The sequence below is a fragment of the Vigna unguiculata genome, chromosome 1, assembly GCF_037176805.1.
Source record: "Vigna unguiculata cultivar grain cowpea cultivar isolate G323 ecotype 2 chromosome 1, ASM3717680v1, whole genome shotgun sequence".
NCBI lineage: Eukaryota > Viridiplantae > Streptophyta > Magnoliopsida > Fabales > Fabaceae > Vigna > Vigna unguiculata.
In genome coordinates, this window is record NC_140792.1 from 5,021,502 (window position 1) to 5,045,342 (window position 23,841).

Consider the following 23,841-nt stretch of genomic DNA (forward strand, 5'->3'; position numbering starts at 1 on the left):
TTGTGTGACCCTTTATTTGCGGGTTGGTAAGTCAACCCGGTTCACTACAGGTTCAGTCCAGATGAACTAGGTTCTAGGTGAGTTGGGTCAAAAATCAATCCGTATTGAAATTTTTAATAAAATTTCAACCCAATCCGGCCCAACCCGTGATGAGCCGGGTTAGCTCGCGAATTCCAACTTTGACAGCTCTAAATACATAAAATAACAATAACATAACAATAATATAAATATCAAATTATCTTTTAAGTAATATATGTAATGAATAATGATATTTTAATTATCTATTTTCATATAACTCATAATTCTTATCATTTTTTAATTATCTATTTTTAATTTTTTTAATAATATAATATAATAATTTAAGAATAATTAAAATAGTAGGTTAAACGCGAGTAAATAAAATAGTCAAAATATGATTATATATAACTAATATTATTTAATCATTGTTGCTGTTAAAAATATAATGTAAACTGTTTTCTACATTAAATGTTCAAAGTTGTGGTCGTATTTGAAGATTTTGAGGTCAGTTTGCAAATTTTTACCATGACTCATGTTTATGATTAAGATGAGAATGTTTGATGTTACGGTAACTTTTCTCTTTATAAGTGCACAAGTGCATGCCGAACACGTGTTCGTTTACATAGATAAAAGTGATGAATGTCGCTTTTAATATTTCGCCCATTTGATCAGACTCTGCTCTTGACGTGTTCGGACAGAAATTAATTTTAAAAATAAAATACATTCAAAATATAAATTTTAAATCAATACATATTTGGATTATCCATAATGTCGTTATATATAAGGCTGTATTAAAGTTTGGGTTCTTCTTTAATCTTTTTATCACATCTTTTCTTTTCAAGTTTAGTAGCATTTCTCATGAAATCTTTAACTTCAATCCTATTTTTAACTTCATGCATAATAAGTTGAAACTGTGTAAAAAGTCATATTAAAAACAACAAGAAAAGAAAGTTGGTTAATTCAATTTTTCATAAATGATCAATAAAGTTCTGAGACAGGTAATCTATCTTTTTAGTAACAATTTATAATTAATAAGTATAAAATTTGTTCATGCATTTATGTTCATATTGTATTTTATACCATTAGTATCAAGATTTTGCAGTATTTAATATTTAAGAAAAGCAAAACTAACTAACATTTTCTTGAGTAAAGTTTCTATATCAACCAATATGATGAAAGTTAAAAAGTTTCTTGTTTAACTTTCAATCTAGATTAACAAAATTGGCTATCAAAGTTAGGAAATCCTCAATATTAATAGATTCTTAATTTTAGCATTGTTTCGAAAAGGAGAAAAAAAAAAGGGAAAAAAATGTGGTTAAAAAGAAGGATAGGTTAATTTTGAAGATTTGATATTGATTAACTAACTAAATAAAATAAAACAAAAGAATGAGGTGATATACTGAATGAGCAAATAACCTTAATTAATATTTAAAATAAATATATTAAATTTGAAATTTGATTTAATATGAAGTAAGTATTTGATAGAATTTGAAATAATAATTAAAAATTAGTTATTGTAAAAAAATTATTGCAAATGTTGTTAAGAAGAGAAAAAGGTTGGTAAAATAGTTTTTAATGTTGATATCTCAAAAAAAGTAAAATTACTATTATTGTTATTTTTTTCTATTATATTAAACACATTTTTTATTAAAATATAGTGAAACTATTAAAATTTTATGTAATTTTTATTTTTTGAAATTGGTAAGAAATAAAACTTTTACTGTTATTATTATTATATCACATTGAATAAAACTAGTAAACAATTAAGTAAAGTGAGATAAATATTTTAAAAAAATAATATAAGATTTACCTTCAATTTGATAAAAGAAGTCATTTTTAATAATAATAATAATAATTTTATTACATTCTATTTTTAATATTATCATGGTAACACATAGATAAACATTTAATTAAATTCAAATAATAATAATAATAAACTATTGTTGAGGAGAGCTCAACAATGTTATTTTCAGTTGCTATAACTAAATGTGTTTTGATTTAGTAAAGACATTCTTCTTAAACCTGTTACTGTGGACCACAACTTTACTGTTTTTTCAATTTCATTTCAGTGTACTTTCCTTAAAACAAACTACTTGTTAGTATATTCTTTTCCTAATTATATTTTTCATTAATTATTTTTTACTAAAATATCTTCAACTATTTTAGCTTATAAATGAACTTAAACATATTTTTACTCACTCCAAATTTAGTTCTTTGACAACCAAATTTAGTTGATTTTCATTCCTTAAATGGTTGAAAATTTGTCTTTGATGTCAATTATTATTGGTATTGGTTAACTAGTTATAAAGGTCTAGTGTTTAGTCATAAGGGTCTAGAGTTTATCCTAAATCACCCACTAGTATATATTTTTCCCATTTTTTTAACTCTTAAAATAAATTTTATTTATTTATAATTTTAGTTTCATATTGTGGAAAATTTAAATTAAAGAAAAATATTTTATGAAAAATAAAATTTTCTTCATTCTTTAAAAATTAAAATAACATTTTTAAAATTTTAGATAGCTAAAATATATAAAAAAGAATTGGTTTATATATCAGACAAGATTTTTTTTGTTAAAATAAATTAAACAAAAACTGTCTAGTTCAAAATAAGCAAATTATATAAGTAATAAAACCAACAAACAAAGTCATTAATTAATTATATTTAATGAGATGATTAATCAAGAGTAAGTGAAAAAAAAAAAAAAAATGGGACCCACAACAGGTGCAGAGGAAAATCCAAAACAGGGCAAAAAGGAAACAGAAACAGTCTCTAAATGCACAGAGAACAACACGGAGCCATGCAAAGTTGCCGTTTCCAGCGAGGCCAACCTCTCTGCTGAGTCGTTTGAGGTAAAACGCTTTTCAGTGTCTTCACGAAGCCACCTTTTCTTCTTCTCTTCTCCTCTCTTCGACCAACCCAACAGGGTCTTTCTTTTCGACCTCAAACTCCGTCTCTTATAATCTCTGCTCGAGAGTTCGAGTTGGGCATGTTCGATGGGTCGTGGGAAGATCGAGATCAAAAGAATCGACAATGCCAGCAGCAGGCAAGTCACCTTCTCCAAGCGCCGAACAGGCTTGTTCAAGAAGGCTCAAGAACTCTCCATTCTCTGTGACTCCGAGGTTGCCGTCATAGTGTTTTCGAACACTGGCAAGCTCTTCGAGTTTTCCAGTTCAGGGTGCGTCTTCTTCTCTTCAACACCCCCTTGCATGTCCTCTTACTTTTCACTATACCCTCTTACTTTTTCTCTTCTATCTCCTTGCATCTACTCTAAAGAATTAATCTTTTGTATCGAGGAACTACTCCTGGTCGTAAAAATCGTGGCTTTCAAAAATTGCTGCGGATGTGATCATGATGATGTTGTTGTTGCAGGGACAGTGACCTCTGTTAACACTAGTGGTGTTGTTCGTAAATCGATTTCAGTTTTTTCATTGAAAAGAAAATTAATCTGCTTTTTTTCCTTGATGGTGTGTAACGTATGAAGATTACTCTGATTCCATTGGTTTTAAAGTTGGTGTGTTTGCAGATGATTTTTATTTCAGTGGTTTTGAACTCGGTGTGATAAGTAAATTTTCAATATGGTGTATAATGTATGATTTTGATTCCATTGGTTTTAAGTTTAGTGTGTTTGCTAAATTTTAGCTGTGGTTGTGTGATGTACGAAGAGATTTTGATTCTGTTGGGTTTTAATTTGGTGTGATTGGTAAATTTTAAGTGTGGTTGTGTAATGTGTGAAAATGATTTTGATTCTGTTGGCTTTGAATTTGATGTGATTGCTAAATCTTACATAAATCTAGCAGTTTTGAGGACTAAAATTTAGAGCCTTTAGACTTCTGTGTTTGAACCATTTTTTGTGAGTGTATGATTTATTTGATATCTTGTGAAGGTAAACTATGATGGTTTTGAAGATGGTTTTGAAGTGAATTTTTCGTAGAATGTTGAAAATTTCTTGGTTTGTGTGATTCAATTGCTGCTAAAAATGTCTGTTGTTTGAACTTCATTGGTGTTTGAACTTCTATCCACTGCTCAGCACTGCTCTTGTGAAATAAAATAATTTAGGGTCAGGGAACAGTTCGGGGCAGCCCCATTATCTATCTGACTGTTCTTGCTTTCATTTTATGATTTTGTTTTATAAAAGTAACAAGCTAAAGTTTTCAAAATTGCTATCTGTGTGCTCAATTTTAGCATGTTTGTGGAAGCTAATTCAATAAAAAATGCTAAAATTTACTGTTTATACTAGCTTCCAAAATTCAATTCTAGAATTACTTTTCTGTCATGCTAGACATCTTTCTATGAAAGGATTGATTCCTTATTGAAAAATATTATGAAATAGAGATAGAAGGAATAATTTTATTTTGAATATTTATGTTGTTGAGAAGTTGATACGAAAGACAGAGCATAAAAGATTTATAAAGTAAAGTAAATGATTTGTTTCGGTGTATCAGTTATCTGTCTTATATTATTGTCTGTATAATACAACTGTCATTAATGTTTTCCCATGGTGAAATTGCACTGTTAAAACTGTCATGTTTGTGAGATGTTGGAGCTGAAGCTGAATGAATCAAATCATAAGTGAGAATTTTAAATATATAGGAAGTAAGAATTAAACATGGCATGCCATAAAAGGTACATTGACCTAAGATCCTATTTAGAAAAGAGAAGAGGCAGTTATGTCCTGTTTTAAATTATGTTGTCTTTTTGTTTTGGTTGTGCCTTAAATATTTTTCTTTGCAAAAGTTTTGAAGTATGAGACATAAACTTTTGATGGAAGGTGTCTGTGAGAGCTTTTCACTGGATTCATAGACCCTTAATAAAGGGGTAAGGATACAGAAATAGCAAATCACTACTTGTAACTTTTGCTGCTCCCATACATTTATCTCTGGTGTTCTTATTGGATTTTAGTCTGATTTTGGTGGATTTTGGCATCTTCGTCATCACTCTAAGCAACTTACAAACCTTGCTCAATCTGCATTCACTATTACGATGAGTTTGTGTAGCTATATTATTGTTTTGTTTCATCAATAAATTTCTTTATCTTCTTCTCAGCTGGATGTTTGAAGAACATTTTTTTTTTCCCTCACATTCTATTAAACTAAACAGTAAGCTCATTGAAAGCTCTCACAGACTCCTTACATATTATGTTTTATACTTCAACTTCTCAGCTGGATATTTGAATCAAATTCTATTAAACTCAATAGTAAGCTTTAAACACTTGTTTATTAGTGTTATTGGTTGAAATTAGTTGAAATGATCACATATATTTTGATGTCAAAGTTACTGCACATATTTGAACGAACTACATAGTCAGGAAGAAGAAAAAATTGAAATAAATCAATAGAAATTCTTTCATGTAATTTCTATAAATTTTTTTATGTAACTTTTCTTTATGTAAAAGTCTATGAAAAAGTTAAGTTTGGAAAACCAAAAAGTGATAGATTTCATAAGGATCCCTTCCATAATCCAAAAACACAGTACAAGAATTATAGTAAACTAAATAGACTACATAGACCTAGCAGAATATCTGTCATACAAATGCTTAGCTGCAGAGGGAAAATACACATAACTACTCTAAGAAATTATCACATGGGAGGGAATATTTATTTTGATACTTACAAATCCTAAATCTTTCTTGCAGAATGATGCGAACAATTTCAAGATACAACAAATGTCTTGGTTCTACGGATGCTGCTGCTGTAGCAGAAATTAAAGCACAGGTACTCTCTTGTACTTCTGTATCCTACTGACCTTATGAACGTTTCACCATCTTACAGACTATTCTTGTTGTCCAAACAAAACTCTTAATCTAAATCATTAAAAGGACTTGAACCTGAAATGACTTTAAAGAACAGGTTTTTGATGTAACACAATTAGGTTGTTTAATTAATGCTACAAAGTGGTAAACAAATTTCATTGCTGTTGTTGTTGAATAGTGCATTCTCTCTTCTTTCTTTTTCTTTTTTGGCTTTTTATTATCATAAATCAGCAATATATTGGTTATAGTACGCAAGAACATTCAATTGCAAACTGGAAAATAATAATTTATTTTGCATAAAATAAACTTCTCTACTCTTGTTTTCCTGCTGATAAATCCCAAGTAACTATATATAGGTCAACACTAAGAAAAGAAAGGAAGAAGTGGAGAATGGGTGAGAAGGAGAATGTGATTATGGAGTGTAGGGATAAATGTGAGGGCAGCAGGGAGTAAAGGCAGGCTTTTGCCAAAGGGAAAGAAAAGAAAAGTTTTTCGTATCTGATTTGTTTTCTTTCATTATCAGATTTTATCCCTTCTTCTAATTTACCCTTGTAATCAGAGCACTATTCTGAGTATTTCTACATATCTGCAGTAAATTTTATCACCTGCTAACTCATTTAGGGTTCCTGTTACAATTTTTTTGTTGATTTAAACAGCACATCATTTCCTTATTTAAGATTTAGACAGAATGTAAATCACTCTAGTTCTTAAGAAAGTCAGTTCTTATGTTTGTTTCTGCACTACTTAAATATTAAGGCATAGCTTTAAATGATTTTCTTTTTTTAGATTCAAATAATAGACCCCTTGTATTCAATTAGTATAATCTAAATTTAAATATAAAATATTAATATACAATCTTGATTTGGAGCTTTATTAGCATGCTTCAAACATGTGACCAGTCTCACAAAGATTTCATTTGATTTCTGTCTGGATAAACTTGAATCCAAGACCAAATTGTGGCATGGTTTGTACTTCGTCTTTTGACTAAAAGATTTGAGAGATGCAAAGTACTAAAAGGAATAGACAGTTCTAGTTCGAGAAATTGAATGACCTTATTCTTTGACATTTTTAGATAATCTATTGACATTCTTGTGTTGTTTTGTAATGTCAGTATTGATCAATGACAATTACTCTCCAGAAATAATCATTTATGCTGCATTATATTCCTCAGTAGACATTTCTGACAACTTTTTCGAAGATTTTCTGTATGCTGTAAACAAGCTAATGACAAAATGTAAATGTAAAGTACTGATCTGGCATGCAATTTCGTAGAAACTACCCCAAGTGGAACTCTACAATTAGTGATTAGATGTAATGTAAGAACCATGGAGTCGGGTACTGTATGATCAAACATTTTATCCACCCCATTTTCCCTTAAGCTTGAATGTTACCTTTCTATTAGCCCTCAATACACTCCTCCATTTTATCCATCAATGGCTTGAATCCTATCGCTTGGTCTTCTCATTCTTTTGCATGAGATGTACTTGATGTGGTGTTCTCTCCAATTTTCACTATAATTACATAAAACAAGTGCAACTCTTTTATGTCTAGACATTCGGTTGTGATTATAGATAATCTATCAGGTAGTTTGGTTGTCTTTGCTGCAATATTTATTTTGCTTGACTGCATTGTTTTTGAAATTTCTTTCATTTGGTGCTTCTTTATCATGATTTAATGATTACTATACTAATATTTTTTTTTTCTTTAGAAGGAAGATTCTAAGATGGTGGACATTCTAAGAGAAGAAATTTCAAAGTTAGAAATAAAACAATTGTATGTATTCTATCAATCTCTTAGAAAATTTCCTTTATATTATTGTTATTTTGCATTCTCCTCTCTTTTTTTGTTGATAGCAGTACAACTTATGAGTACTTACTTACCTGTGACTATAGACAGTTATTGGGTAAGGATCTGACAGGATTGGGAATAAAAGAATTGCAAAATATAGAGCAGCAACTCAGTGAAGGGTTATTGTCTGTAAAGGCAAGAAAGGTCACATTTTTTTATCCCTTTTCCATTTCTCTATCTTGTTTTGTTTTTTCCTTTCATTGAATGTCATCAGTAAATTATAATTAATGTTTTCAACTCAGAATAATGTTTAACCCTTAACATTTGATCTTTCAGGAGGAATTACTTATGGAGCAGCTGGAGCAATCTAGAGTTCAGGTATCAAAATCAGATGTTAGGCTTATAAAGTTATAATAAACCTCACTGACCTAGGTGATTTGACAAGGGAGTTTAAAATAATATATGTGCAAATGGTTTATTAATAGGTCTGATGTAGTGATATGCACCCTTAAAGCATTTAAATCAAATCATGCACTCTATCAATCTACATGGTAGTGAAAATCTAATAATTTTTAAACAAGAAAACAATCCTTTTGGCTGGATAGTTGTTAACTTCAAACGAAACCTGGTAGTAATGTACTTTTTTTTGGTATTTCTGTAAGATAACATGTAGTTTCTCTCAATATGGAAGATATGTTTTCTGAAATAGAAAGATCAATAATTGATTGGAAACCCCTACTTGGAACACAAATTCAGCATCTCAAAATTTAAGGAAAAATTAGAAACAAAAAAAAAAGCAGATAGGGAATAAGGAATGGAAAGAACAATGTCATAATCCCTAAGGACTGATAAGCTAAAGAGGATTTGTTACAAAGAAAAGTTTCTTTTGTAAGAATCTTAAAGGTTCAAAACAAGAACCAAGAAAGACCCCTCTCCCCTAGCACAGAGCTAATTTTGATAATCTGATTGCAAAAGTTCCCTTGCCCGAACACCAATAAACAAAAGGCTAAAGCTTACTGCACTACATCAAATTTCTCATCAAAAGCTTCTCTAAAATGTTTTCTGTAAAAGGAAGGGGTGATTGATTTCCAGAAAAAAAATTCCGAAATTGTTTATTGTGTTCCATTAAAGAAATTCCGGAAGTGATAGGGTATAGGAAGAAAATGATAGGATGAAGTAATTGCCTAAACAAAATTAACAAGCTGAACTACAAACAAGGCCTAATTGCAATAATGTAAGAAAGATACAAAAATCCTATTCTGAGCCTCCTTCCATATTGTTGATCTTCATGGATAGACCTCCATCAATAACACAAAGTAACAGAATTTCATATTTGATATTTATGAACTGCACCAGATCAGCCTGTTAGACATTTCACATTGGTGTGCACGTACAGTTGACAAGCATGGTCTTCATATTAAAAGGCTGAAGAATTTGATTTCAGTGCTTAGAAATTTGTGGATAAAATTGAAATGTGTATCAATTTGAGGATATAGTGAACTTGGGAACATACTATTTACTTAGTCATAGTGAGGGTAAGAGAAAAACGTTCCTTTTTTTTGTAATAGTAATTTGTTTGGTCAATTCTTTCCAGGAACAGCGGGTTATGTTGGAGAATGAAACATTGCGCAGACAGGCAAATATTATTCACTTTCTCTATGTTCTGTACAATGTTGTTCTTCCAGCATCTTATGTCACTAATAGCTTTATCTTTCTTCCTATATCATGATATAGGTTGAGGAGCTTCGTTGTCTGTTTCCACAATCAGAAGCAATGGTCCCATTTCAATATCAACGTCCTGAAAGAAAGAACACTTTTGTAAATACCGGTGCCAGATGTCTCAGCTTGGCCAATAACTGTGGCAATGAGAAAGGAAGTTCAGACACATTATTTCATCTGGGGTACTATGTTTTTTCAATTAGCACACCTTTAAGATAAATTGAGTAGATCTTCACAGCCCATGTTTTCTGTGTGAAAACAATACTTTTCTTGATTTGCATGCATAAAATACTTTTACCATGATTTGGGTTACAGAGAGTCTTAGTGGTGGATCTAAGACCCTAAGTAAGTTGAACAAGTCAAGTGGTGTATTTGTACACTTCCAATTACATACAAGTCTATCATAGAACAACGGTTAGTGGGTTCAAATATATAAGATTAGGGAGAACAAAATAATATTTTTCATATGCTTAGTAATAATTTTATCAAAATCAGGAGTGCACCTGTACTTTAGGGTGTACATGTAGCTCCACCGGTCTCAAGCAGCTGAAACCACACATGTTGTTCAGTACTGTCGTACTGGTTTTCACTATCAGATATATTTACAAAACAAGTGTCTTGCATTAATACCGCATAGGATGATATTGTGGGACATATTTGAATTTAACAAGTTTTCTTGTATTAATTTTTTGCATCCTTTTCTTAACCTCTTTCTCTCAGGTTTTTACCTATAGACCTAGCCAATGAGTTAGCTATACACACTTTTAAGAGATTTGAATGCATTAAAACACTAGTAAAGTTTTGAGGGATTTTCCTCCTATTTTATGTTCATTTTCTGACTTTACTGGTCTCATTCTGTAGGTTGCCTGCCGGTGTTCAAGAGGAAGGGCCCCAAGAAAGAAACCTTTTCAAATGACTTTGCAGATTTCTGATTTTCTTATTTCAACAGGGAAAATAGAATTTCAGACTAATTTATTGCAGTTGTAGTTATGTACAATATAGATTAGGGAGAAAGGTTATGACTAAAAGTGACCCTCAAGTTATAAATTGGAATTTGGCTCTTTTAGAATATGCAGATCGACCATTCTTACCAAATTGTGGCCTAATTAACTGTGACTGTGAAAGGTCAAATGAAAACACTGTTTTGTTTTACTGTTTCACATTAATCCTTCTTTATGTTTTCTTTCTATCTTAATCAAGTTACCTATTTCATCATTCACCAAGCTCCATTACTTGTTTTAACTGTCTTCACTGTTAAGTTTATATTACTCTTCCACACTTGTTTCATTTCATTGCTTATTTTAAGAAGGCAATCGTTTTTACAGCAGAGATTTGTTGAGAATAAAAGTCATTACTTTGTGGGAGATAAGTTTTCACATTAACTCCTTTCATTTTCTTAATTTCCTAGACATTTTTTGCTCTCTTTATGGTGAACGCAAAGGTGTAAGAAGTTACATAATTCTTAATCATCTGAGAACAAGAAATTCATAGTATTATAAATTGTATCTTTAGAACCACGTCTTTCATCATTCTTATTTCAAATGTATTACAAATTGTGCTTCAGTGTGCAAATAACCACCGTATACAATTACAGAAGTAATCAAGAACTACTGCTAATATACATAATACATGATAATTACTGCTATATACATAACATATGCTACATGATCAGAAACTTGATTTCTGTGGCTGTTGCTGTAGTCGAAAGCCGTCAATTAATTTAGATCTCTGAGTCATTACATTGGAAAACAAATTATCCACCTCCTTGCTTATACTATCAGATAACTTCTCCAACACTTGAAGCTTCGTCTGCAATTCCTTGGCTGCGTAGTGTCTTCTTACTTCATCAGCAGCAACAAGGTCAGCAACAGCATCATTGACCTCTTTAATCTCACTGAAGATGGGAACTTTCTCCACGAACTGTTCACCAATTTGGAAATCAAGTGTTGCAACCAGAGAACTATCAAACCCACCAGCAACTTTTCTCAGCTCCATGTATGACTTACCATCACCGTATAAACAAGTCAACAAAACCCCACATACCCAGAATCCAACACTCTTCATCTCCTTCACAGCCTCATGAACACTCCTCTCTTTCTCAGAGAAAACCCTTGTTTCATCAAGATCTTTACCAAAGTTGGTGTTGAAACCCCCCTGTTGAAATTGAATTCCTTTCAGATGCTTTCTGGCCAAAGAAGGTGAGTTTTCCACCAGGGTCAAACCATGAGCCAGAGAAATCCTAGCTTGGCCAAGATGAGAAAGACAAGAAGAAATAGAATTGAAAAGCTCTAGCAAACTCAAGGTGTAGCTGAGATACCCTTCAGTGGAACCAACCTCCCATTCACTCATTGGGTAGTTCATATCTGCAACAAGCGTTGCGAAAGCCTTGTTGATCAAAGGCAAGAGGCTTAAACACCTTTCAAACCATGTCAAGGACAAGGTTTCTGATCTGGCTTTCAAATCCAATGCTAATTGGTCGATTGATTTAGACACATGAGATTTGAAAGCCAGAAGTGACGAAGATGATGAAAACTCCTCTGGCTGAGGGTGTGTGATGGGGTGGTGGTGATTCTCCAGCTTGAAGAAGCAATGTTTTGCTAGTTTCTCTATCAAAAGTACCATTGGTTTTTGGTTTTTGGAAGTTAGAACAGAGAAATGGTTCAAAAAGCCTTTAAAAAGGGTTTTTGTTTTGACAACTAAAATTCAAAGAAGTGTTTGAAAATTTGGTTGCGTGAGTAAGCTTAAATAGTAATTTACATGATGGGGGCACGGTCGCTCACTCACACACGCATTCGGTATTCTTAGTATAAAAACACGCTTTCATCTATTACTATAAAAATAGAAAAATATAGTTTCAAAATTAATTAGTTTAACAAAATCAATTAAAAAATATGATTGAAACAATTAAAAATTATATACATAAAAATAATCATAGGAATATAATCTTTTATTAATTTTTTAATTTTTTAATAAAAGCACATCAGTAAAACAAAAAGAAAAATTATAATGGAATACTTATAAAAGAATAGTTATAAGAAATTTCAGTTTTTGAAAAAGATTATAATTTTTGTTCGGTAAGATTTTTAGATAATGAAAACTAAAAAACTGGCTAATCAATATACACATGTAAATGTTAAGAATATTTTGTCAACAAAAAACAGTTATAATATTTCATCTTATAGATTATAAAAGTAGATTATGAAAGAAAAAAAATATAAAGTATTTCAGAAATTAAAATTAAAGTAAGTATATAATTAGGACACTTAAATAAAGAACATTATCATACTGAATATTTAATTTAAAATATTACTTAATACTTAAAACAAAAGTTGAATAAACATATAAATTTGTTAACATGGAATAGGTTTGACTAATTTTATTCAAAGTAACTTATTTTAAAATTTCTGCTAAACTAAAACTTATTTTAATTTATTTATAATTTATTTAATTTTCTTATGTTTTTATTATTCAAGTTTATTTAATTTATATTTATTAGATCAACTTATTTAAATAATTGATAAAATAAATAGAAGCATTAAAAATATAATAAAAGTTTAATATTTAAAAAAGTTATGTTATCTCAACAAATTTAAAGATAAAATACAAAATAATATATTTTTATTTAGAATAACAAATTTCATTTATACAATAAAATTAAAATACTCATTTCATCTTATATTATTTTACATTTTTTAATTAATTTATTAGTTAGCTTATTAAGTACTACTGACTTAAGCTTTGTGTAATAGAAGTTTCTACAAGAAAAAATAACAATGATTTAAAACACAATATAGAAACATGGGGTACATGAATTTGGCGGCGGTCAAATGGTTTTATCGTGCATGTTTGCGTTGAAGTCTAAACCTTAAAAGCTTTAAACACGGTGTTGCACTTCAACTTGCACACACAATTGGGTTGGCTTCTACAAATTGTGTTTTTTCAAAGTGTTCTTCACATTCATTGACCTTTCACTACAATTTTTCATTCTATAAGTTTATTCCCAAACAGAATATTCTTTCGGCTAAAATATTCTGAAAAAGATACGTATGAATAGAACATTCCGTAATTACCGAATTAATTTTCTGAAATAATTTAAAGTTTATTTGGGAAGTGTTTACCTTTGTTTTAGTACCTTATCCTAATGTTAAATGTTCTAAAATAATCTATTGGAAAGTTTAAAAGGTGATTAAGGATAATTCTGTCTTTTCAGATATTTGATTAGGGTTAAGTGTAGGAAGAAGAAGGTTCCAAGTGGCTAACAAGAAACAACAATGGAGTAGTTTCTTTTTGAGCAAGGATGGATTTTGACTTTCTACCAAACTTCACACACTATTTTGAGTTACAACAGAATTTCTTTTTTCCAAATAATAGACCTTTTTCTAAAGAAATTTATTGGGACTAAATCATACCTAGAATATTTTACAAGTAAGATAATTTCAAAATTCAGTCACAAAGATATACTTTTAATGTGTTAAGAGATAGATTTTAAACATAATTTAATTTTACAAAAGTTAATGTTGTAAAAATAAATTAAATTTAAAGTTTAATTATTAACATCGAATCATGAATTATAATCTATCACAGTAAAATTTATGATTCATTGAATCTTTATTTCATCTAAAATCAAATTATTATTATAAAACCATATTTTAATATTTAGTTTTACGTCCGATATTATATTTTTTGACATAAAGTAAGTGTGTTAAAAATTTTATATCAATATAAATAAAATTAATTTAAATCATAAAAATTACAAAACTTGGTTCACCTAACGAAATAAGAAGTTAAAAGAGTGGTTGAAATGTAAGTTTTGAAGTGTTGTTGATATTTTACTTGATTTATTCTAAACTAGAAAAAAAAAATCAAATTGTCAATTAAAAATATTGAAATTAATTTTAGTTTGATTTAGAAGAAGTAAAATAATTTATTTATATTTAAATAAATTTTAGAAAAAACGAGTGTAATTTTGATCCTAATTTTTTGTAATTTTGAGAATGAAATTTGTTATTTATTATTATAACGGTTTGTGTAAATTTAAAATTCTAAGAATACTTTTTATTAATTTTTTTAAAAGAATTTATTTATTTATTTTTTAAAAATTTGGCTGAAATTTGTTTTTTATTTGAACCTATTTTTTAACCTCAATAACTACTACTTTGTAAAGTTGAAAGTTCAAACAATATTGTATCCACCGTCAACTTCTTCTACACAACCAAATAACAACTAATCTTTAATAATAAAATATTAAAGTGAGATACTCAATTTAAACGTAAATTAAATTATTCAATAAAAAGTAATAAACATTTAAATAGCCTAGGCATCTGGGCCAGGTGAGGTTTTGCGGACGACTCTTCTTTCTGCACCCCCAAAATTTGTTGCTGCACTTTTATTTTTTAAAATCTTAGAAATACCCCTGGTCAAAAGTAATATAAAATGATTGTGTGAGGAATGATTAGTGTTTTGGTTTTGCTGTGGACTGATTTTTCTCAGATGACGGTGGTGCTTCTTTGTGGTGAGTGGTACACGATTGTGGTGTGTGGTGTGTGGTGGTGGGTGGTGTTGATATATGGGAGGTGACTTGTAAGATTTTTTATTTTTTTTTCTTTTGTATTATAGTTTTGAATTGTTCAATCCTTAAATCTTATTAATTGCATGTCGTACCATATAAAATGTATGCTTATATTACGGAGTGTACAAGAGAAATTTATTGTATTATTTTGAAATAACTTTACATAAATAAATATTAGAATAATATATCGGATCATATAGATCAGTTGTCGAAAATGGAAGAGTCCAATTTAAATTAAACATAATATAATTTATTATTATTTTATAATAATCAAGATTTTATTTTAATTTACATATAATAGTAATGATTAGTGAAATTCAATTTAATGAAAATTAATAGAATTTCAAAAATTGAAACGTACCCTTCTAATTTAAATTCAAATTTGAATAAAACTCATACTCAAAACATATACCAATGACTTACATTAAAATATATAAATATTAAATAAAATCAATATCATTTTGTGTCAAGTTCACTACGTAACTAGATGACAAAAAATAAAAAAAGAATTGAAAAACAAAAAATGAGAATCAGGAAGGCTAAAATTTATAGAATATAAAAAATAGATACAAACCTAATTTAGAGATTAAAATTATAAAAAAAACAACTACATATGTAATTTCATAATCCATAAAAATAAATAATAGACATTTTGGATTTACCATTTAATACATACTTTCTCATATTCCAATTTCACCTTTACCTTTCGCATTCATATCTTACGTTTTAACTATTCCACAGTATACTCATACTCATTTTTTCTGTTTCACATAAATTTATATTTTATATCACGCATTCAAATTATAAATTACATACATTAAATATTAAAAATAACAATACAAACATTATATTTAAATAAATTTTATATCCAAATTATGAATTTCATATGAAATATTAAAAATAATCATACAAATAATATACTAAATAAATTTATCAAAAGTTTGAATTCATATAAATATCAAAGAATTGTGGATTCGGCTGGTTCATATATAATAATAATTGATACCGTACATTTATTAATAAAAGTGTATAAACACATAATTTAGTGTAAATTAAATTTAAAATTCAAAATCACTTAATATAACTCTCAAGACTTTTGTGAGAACATAGAAAATGATACTTTAAAATTGATAGAGTGTTTAAATTATTGAATATTCGATTATTTTAATATTAAGAAGTTAAAGTATAAATAGAAATATTATAAATGAGTTTCATTATTTTATAAATATATCATCTCTCTACAAAACCTTTTCTTTGAGTCCTCTTCCTTCTCTCTAGATTTCTTATTATTGAGTTCATCTTTTTGAAGATAAGAAATCGCTAGAGTGATCCCTATGGCGATCCACTCCTCTCCGATCAATCTCTCAAATTGAGTAAGTTAATTTTTTGTCTTTTTCTTTGATCTGATGTTAATTTTTGTACATGTGAGTAATCTTGACTTGCATGTGATTTCTATGTTTTTCTCGTAAGTTTCTATTGATCAGTGGTTCTAATGATGTTTCATGATCATGTTTGTAATGTTGTTAAGTTGAGTAGTGTGTCCTAATCGCTGGAAGGGAGATTTTATACTCCTTGAGTGTTTCTAGTCATCTTACAGGTAAGAGAAGCTAATTTAAGTGTTTTTAAGTTATAGAAATATGATATTATGAATGGTAGGTGTGTTTGATCTGAGGAATGATACATGATTATGTGAAATTAGTGTGTTAAACCTGAGATTGTTGGATGTGAATAACATTTGGATTGGTCTTGTATTTGATAGTTCTTGACACTATTGTTTATAGTTGATTCAAGTTTGATATGTGTTTGACATTTGTAAAGGTTCTTGAGTTGTTTAGAATGGACTAAGAATTATGCAGACTCGCAGGTCGAGGGATAACTCGCTTAACGAATCCAAAGTCAAAGGCTCAATGACTTGGAAGTCGGTGAGCGAGAATTCACTCACTAAGCGAACCTAAAGTTAGGGGCTAATTGACTTAGGAGTTGTTGGTCGAGTACCTACTCACTTAACGAATCCAAAGCCAGAGAGTTTACTGACTTTGTAGTCGCTGGTCGAGAACACTCTTGTTGAGCAAATTATTGAAAGGATTTTCCTCCTAGAGTCCTAGTGATACACTCGTTGGGCTAACCATTTGGTCACTAGATGAGTGGACATTTGTGTACTTTTCACCTAGAGAGGAGATGGTTTCGCTGAGTGAGTGGATCAAAACCTAAATAGTTGTTAGATGATCAATTGTATAGGCTTTGTGATTTCTATGAATGATTTCCTAAGAAATGATTGGTATGTGAGATGAAATTGAGATTTGTTGATGCTAATTCAAGGTATATTAGTTGTAATTGTTGTAGTGTATGCATTGATATAGGGATTCAATTGGAAGTTATGCTAACACTCTAATTACGGACTAACTACAAGTAGGGAAGGATAGGACATGTGATGAGAGAAACAAGAGGTCATAATCTAGGGACTTTACCTTGGCTAAAGACGTTAACGAACTAACCTTATGTGTGGTCATGTTTACCATTCTATAGAGCACCAAATGCCACCATAAGTGCACAACTTACAAGGGTTCAGCATCAATGCATGTATCCGGATAATTGAGTTATAACTTTAGGTCCTTGTATGAAATAGGATGGTTGAATTATGCATGACTTAAGTGATTGAATTCTTGAATGATTAACTCTTTTTGTAACATTAACTTACTCTTTATTTTTGTGTCTTATGTGTCTTGTTTTTCTTTTGTAATGATTACCTGAGTGGTGTAAACATATAAAAATCATGTAACTAGATAAATGCAAGAAGCTGATGGTGCAATTGCTTAGTTAACTAACAAAGTTATTGTGTTTATATAAATCTTTTTCAAAACTCTAAGATTTTAGATACTCGTGTATAATTTGTATTTCAAATTATGTGAAAGATCAAGGTAATATAATTGGTACATTTTAGTATTCTATATTTTGTGATTATGAGATATTGTTTGATGATTTTAAGATTATTAAATGATATATATATATATATATATATATATATATATATATATATATATATATATATATATATATATATATATATATATATACCAGTATACATAAAAATTAATCACAATACATTATTATATAAAAAAGAATACAAGTCTACATAAAAGGATAAAATCCTTCTTATTCCCCTAGTTTCTAAAGACAAAATAATAATGATAGTAATAATAATATTATTAAACACAGTATGATCTATATCCCTGTAGATCAAACTCTATAATCACCACGCCCTAAATTTTCTATACAAACCAACGAATTCCAGAATTTCAATGCTTCAAAATAATCATGAATGAAAGCACAACCAAAGCTCCGACAACCGCGACGGAGCTCGGAACAGATGCCGCCGCTCCAGCGCTGGGACTTGGCGCCGGCGACAGGCCAAAGTCTTGAGCATTGACGGCGGCGAAGAAGAGAGTGACGAAGAGGAGAAAAGCTGAGAAGGTTGCCATGGTGAAGAAATTGAAAAGGCTTTGGTGATTTGAAAAAATTGGAAAGTGAAGTGTAGAATGGTGTGTGATGTGTTTGGGGAAGATATTTATAAGGAGCAGGGAGTGTGGAGACCAGTGAAACGTGGACACGTGGCAAGCGAAGAAGGTGAGAAATTTTGTGAGCTTACACGTTTGTTTGGCGTTGTGGAAGGAGTTTCTTCGCTTATTGGTGAGACTCTTAGCTTCCAAGTAAAACCTGGGCACCTGTTAAAATTGGGCTTTGTTTTTTCGTCATAGTGTTTTTCTCTGTGCCATTTAATCATGTTAATGTGTATTAATTAAACTTAAATATTTGACTAACTGTTAATCGTGTTTGTGTTTATGATGAGTTGCTTCTTAAAGTCAAAGGTAATATCAACCCTCACAAAAAGTGTTATTTTAGTAGGAGAAAACTTACGTAGCTTCTTATAAGGTAAAGAATGTTGTTTAATTAAATAAACTTAGAGTTTTATTTTAAAAATATGCAATACACTTAATAATAATAATTACTATTTTTTTTTTCGTTTCTAAAATTTAGACTAAATTCATTTACGGTCTCCTAAATTAAAAACAACATCCTTTTAGTTCTTTGAAATTAAAAAAAAAAAATAGAAAAGACTACCTGAAATACTAACGTATCATTAAGGTTGGCATACGTATTAAATGTTGAAATCATTCCATGATGACTTTTGTTAACGTCATTTGATTCCAGAAAATAAAAGGGTAAATTTTGAAATTTTGTAAGATTAAAATTACAACTGTTTTCAATTTAAAGAAAAAATATTTTTTTTTATTCCATTCAAAGTAAATCAGTTTTTGGATGAATTTTGTTTTTCATATATAAACGGGTCTATAAAAAAATTGATTTAAATGAAAATCCTTTTTATTAGTGAGGCATTTAACGAAAATCCACATATCAATTTAATGGCATAACCATATATAATTAGACTGTCATAATACAGTACAATCAGACTTAAATTAATTTAAATGGATCATTAAATAGTATATCACATTTTTATTGTGTAACTAATTTCTTCATGTGTAAACTTAAAGTTTTGATTATATTGTGTTATTTTTCTTTATGTGCTCAACAATAACATATATTTGTCGCATTTTATTTTGAGATTTTATATTTATTAGAAATACACTAATTTAGAATATATAATCGAAAATAATTCTAAAATTTAATTTTATAAAAATAATTTATAGTATATTAGTGGAGTTAACTGTCACTTTACAAATCAATTTTATAAAAATAAATTAAATTTAAATTCTGGTCCTAAACCTAATGCTTCTTGGAATGAAGAAATAAAATTGATCCTATATTACTTAAACGGGAGATCCACTTAAATTAATTTCAAAGTAAATAAAAAAAATTAAGATAGTTGCATGTTACCCAAAACTCAATTAGAAACCAATGAGAAAAAAAAAACGTGATTGCGCATTTCAATTAACATGAACAAGCTTTTCATAAATCATTAAGAATTCTTAAGACCTTACGTCCGCTTAAAAAATGGTACATGCAAATGTCAATCACACCGAGAGACCGTTAAGTTAGACTTCAATTAAGAATCTCCAAAAAAAAATATCAAATGATTTTTATTTAATTTTTTTTTTGAAAGACTCATTTATAAAAAACAAATTATTCAGAAATTGAAATAGCCTCCTTCTTTAACAGACTAATTTAATATTTTTTTTAAAATTTTAACGTTGGAATTACAAACTTATTTTCAATTTTTAAATGTTATATTTTATTTTTATTTAATTATCACTGAAGACATCATTACTTTATCGTAATTTATGTCCTTATTATTAATTTAATCTTTAATTAGTTTATGGAAAAGTTCCGAGTGTATTAAATTGTAAAATTTAAGGCGCCAGCTTTTTGCGGTATTACCAAAGTCTTTGCCTTTATTATTGCAATTAATAATGGACAGAGACTATTAAGTGTACCTTCACCATACAAATACCCACATATATGTCACCAATAAGATTAATTCAAAATAATTATTCTTAAGTATTTAGAAGAGAGATTTACCGAGGAATATAACACCAATAATACTTAAGTTTCAAGTATTATTTATTTTAATTATTATTAAATAGTATAGTTTTAATATTATATTTGAATATTTGAATATTATGTTTGAACAATTTAATAATAAAACTTAAAAATTTCTACTATGTGGTTTCTAGATTAAAAAATTACGATTATAGACTATACCAACATGTATCTAATATCTTAAAATATTATTCAATTATCATATGAATAGGGTCTTAATAAGATCACTTGTTAATAGTGTAAATTAACTAATTAACATAGTAGTAAGAACTTAATTAAATAGAGCAGATGTTTATTTTATGTTGGAAATGCTATTAACTTGAAAGAAAATGGATTCCGTATATATCGGAGGTATGAAGAACCAATAAAAGAAGGAAGAGAAAAAGGATCAACGATGACAATAAACATAGTAGTAAGGACAAGTGTTAGGGATTTGAATTTTGGATTAAGAGTACGAGAATGAATGGTTGAAGGGTAACTTCATAAGATACAATATATAATACTCAATTGCATCGGCTATTCTTCGATAATATCTTGGAGGAGTCAAAATTTTATCTATAAGTGATCAAAATTTGAAAGAACCAAATATATTATAATTAAAAATTTACTTTTATTTATATACAAATATTTATATATATGTAAAAAGAAAAAAATTTGAAAAAAGATTGGGTCAAAGCCTTTCTCAACCACGGTAAAGCTTCATCCTTACTCAATTGGAAACACTTCATTGTTTTTAGGTTTAATCATGTCTTTGGTCTCCATTTTCGTAGCAAAATCTTAATTTGGTCCTTCTATTTTTTTTTTCTCAATTTGGTCCCTTCCGTTAAGTAACACCGTTAGAGGGAGTGTCACATGTCAGTTCCTGGATTTTTTGACTTATTTTTTTTTTTGACTTATTTTTTTTTTTTTTAATTTAAAAAAAATTGTCACGTGTCAAGCTATCATCGTGTCATGTAGCAGTGATAAAGTAATGTGACAGTGACAATGGCACGTGTCACTTATGTCATTTCCAATTTCTCAATTTGGTTTCTTTATTTTAATTTTTGTCTCTCTCCAAATTGAAATCAAATTAATTTTTATATAAATGTACACAAATCTTTCTATTAAAATTGATATTTCAAGTAAATATTTTTAACAAAATTAAGTTCATATAATTATTATTTTACATTGAACTTTATTTAAAATTGTTTTAAAGTTGTTAATAGAAAATAATGTTAATAGAAAAAAAATTCATAAATTAACTAGTTCATGTAACAATAAAAAACATATAAATTTAAAATTTGAAAACAATTTTAAATAAAGTTGAATGTGAAACACAAATTTAAATAAACTTAGCTATGTTAAAAATATATAATAAAAATATCAATTTGAATAAAAATATCAAATTTAACAAAAATATTTGTATAACATTTATATAAAAATTAATTTTTGTTTTAATTTGGAGAGGGACGAAATTGTATTATTTTTACAAAAATAGAGACTAAATTGAGACAAAAATTAGAATACAATGACCAAATTGAGACTGAGGAAATGACACTTGGCATAATACTGATACCTGGCATTATCACTGTCACATCACTCCGTCACTACCACGTGACACGACGACAGCTTGACACGTGACAATTTTCTTCTTAAAAAAAAAATTCAGAAAAAAAAAATTCAAAAAATTCAAAAAAAATTCAAAAAATAAAATAAAATAAAAAAATCGAGAAACTGACATGTGGCACCCCATTTAACGCGATTACTGTACCACTAACGAAAATGACTAAATTGAGATCAAATTTCCCAAAACAAAGACCAAATTGAGATGAAAAAAAAATAGAGGGACTATATTGAGATTTCGCTACGAAAATAGGGACCAAAGACATGATTAAACTTTGTTTTTATGAGTATAATTGAACTAGTATATAAATGATGAAAATAAGTACAAAAAGGGTAAAAAGAGATCATTTAAATCAAGGAAAATAGAGAGAAAAATGAATTAAAAGTTAGTAAAATTTTATGAATAATTTGATAGGTGTGTGATAGCTAAAAGAATGTTATAGTTCATGAAATTGTAATATTATAATTTTACATTTGTGGTTAAAATTAATTCAAAATAAAATATGAGTGACATGGATGCCTAAACTATTGCTATTATCAAATTCACTTGACACATTTCAGCTATAGAGCAGGCCAAGAAGCACACAAGTATGAATATGAGATGTTGTTTAGAGACTTATATGAAAACGTTATATTTTAACTGTTGTATTATATTGTAAGAAGCCATAGTTTTAAATAACTGTCATGTTAAAATTGTCATTATATACATGTTTTTTATAATGATTTTATGATAGGAGCTGTAAAAACAAACTTAAACACATAATAATTGACATTTTTTTTATCGAAGTGAGGACGAGGTTAACATGAAAAACTCATGATAACTACTCCAATTGAAGTACAAGAAGTGACAACAATCTTTTTCATTATGTTGTTACTATCAACATAGAATGATTTACTCTCATTTAAAGATTCTTTTTCTGATGTTAATTACTTCCTTTATAATCAAGCAATACTTATTGTGAATTGAGTAACTTAAACACCAAAATGGATGAAATAGATATCATTAAGAATATGCAAAGACAAATAATATATCCAGAATTTAATCGATAACCCTACATAAAGGAAACGTCACACAGGATAACATAACAACGCAGTCTTGGAACATAAGTATAACTCCTTACAATACTCAAGGCACACCACGATGGCAAAAGCCAAATAAGATACAAAGTTCAACAATACTCCAATTTAAAATTAAAGGCCAAGCAAATACATGGGCCATAGCCCTATAACGAAGCCCAAAGCAGTAGAATCCAGTCCAGGCGGACTATGCAGCGGAATCATCCCTTTCCTGTTGACCTCGAGTGCCTCTTGCATCTGCTCACATCAATAAATTGATGATCATCACAAAAGGAGAAGAACCACATACAAGACAACCAAACAAGCAACAGGGTAAGCTAGAGTAGAAACAGTTTATCATGCAGTCACATGTTATCACACAATCCAAACAATATTTATCAACCAATCATGTTATGACTTCTCAAACAATACACTAGACTCAGACTTGACTCATCCGGATTACATATAATCTAGTCGGATTCAGCGAATGCTTGCACTTGTGGTGGATATCTCTGCTCACTCCCGAGCTGCTCACCCCCGAGCTAAGTGTTACAAGTGGTACAATGTCTTAATCCCCCACACACAAGGTTAGTCCTTAATGAGTTTCAGGCCTCCTGCTACTCTCACAACAAGAGTCAGTCCGCTCTAAGTGAGACTAACTGACTCCTTAGAGTGTCAGAATGCAACCTTAGCTTGAATCCTTACCAAATTATATCGATGGGGCACCACCATGAACTCCCACTAACAAGGGTCATGGAATTACGTCCCGACCACTGAAGCA

General features: G+C 29.2%; 2 protein-coding genes across 3 annotated transcripts; one reads left to right on the forward strand and one right to left on the reverse strand.

The window, feature by feature from the left end:
- The first annotated feature begins 2,803 nt into the window (after positions 1-2,803).
- Positions 2,804-10,464, forward strand: AGL15 (AGAMOUS-like 15). 2 transcript variants are annotated; one of them, XM_028046615.2, is made up of 8 exons: positions 2,804-3,196; positions 5,654-5,732; positions 7,479-7,543; positions 7,663-7,762; positions 7,895-7,936; positions 9,153-9,194; positions 9,293-9,459; positions 10,139-10,464. In XM_028046615.2, the coding sequence occupies exons 1-8, from the start codon at positions 3,015-3,017 to the stop codon at positions 10,191-10,193; spliced, it is 732 nt and encodes a 243-aa protein (XP_027902416.1). In that variant the 5' UTR covers positions 2,804-3,014; the 3' UTR covers positions 10,194-10,464. The 2 variants fall into 2 exon arrangements, with proteins under 2 accessions (XP_027902416.1, XP_085528413.1); XM_085672287.1 differs by having other exon boundaries at positions 9,159-9,194.
- Positions 10,465-10,765: 301 nt separating this feature from the next.
- Positions 10,766-12,001, reverse strand: LOC114164766 (protein BPS1, chloroplastic-like). The gene has a single exon (XM_028049530.2). The coding sequence runs from the start codon at positions 11,897-11,899 to the stop codon at positions 10,946-10,948; it is 954 nt and encodes a 317-aa protein (XP_027905331.1). The 5' UTR covers positions 11,900-12,001; the 3' UTR covers positions 10,766-10,945.
- Between the last annotated feature and the right edge of the window lie 11,840 nt (positions 12,002-23,841).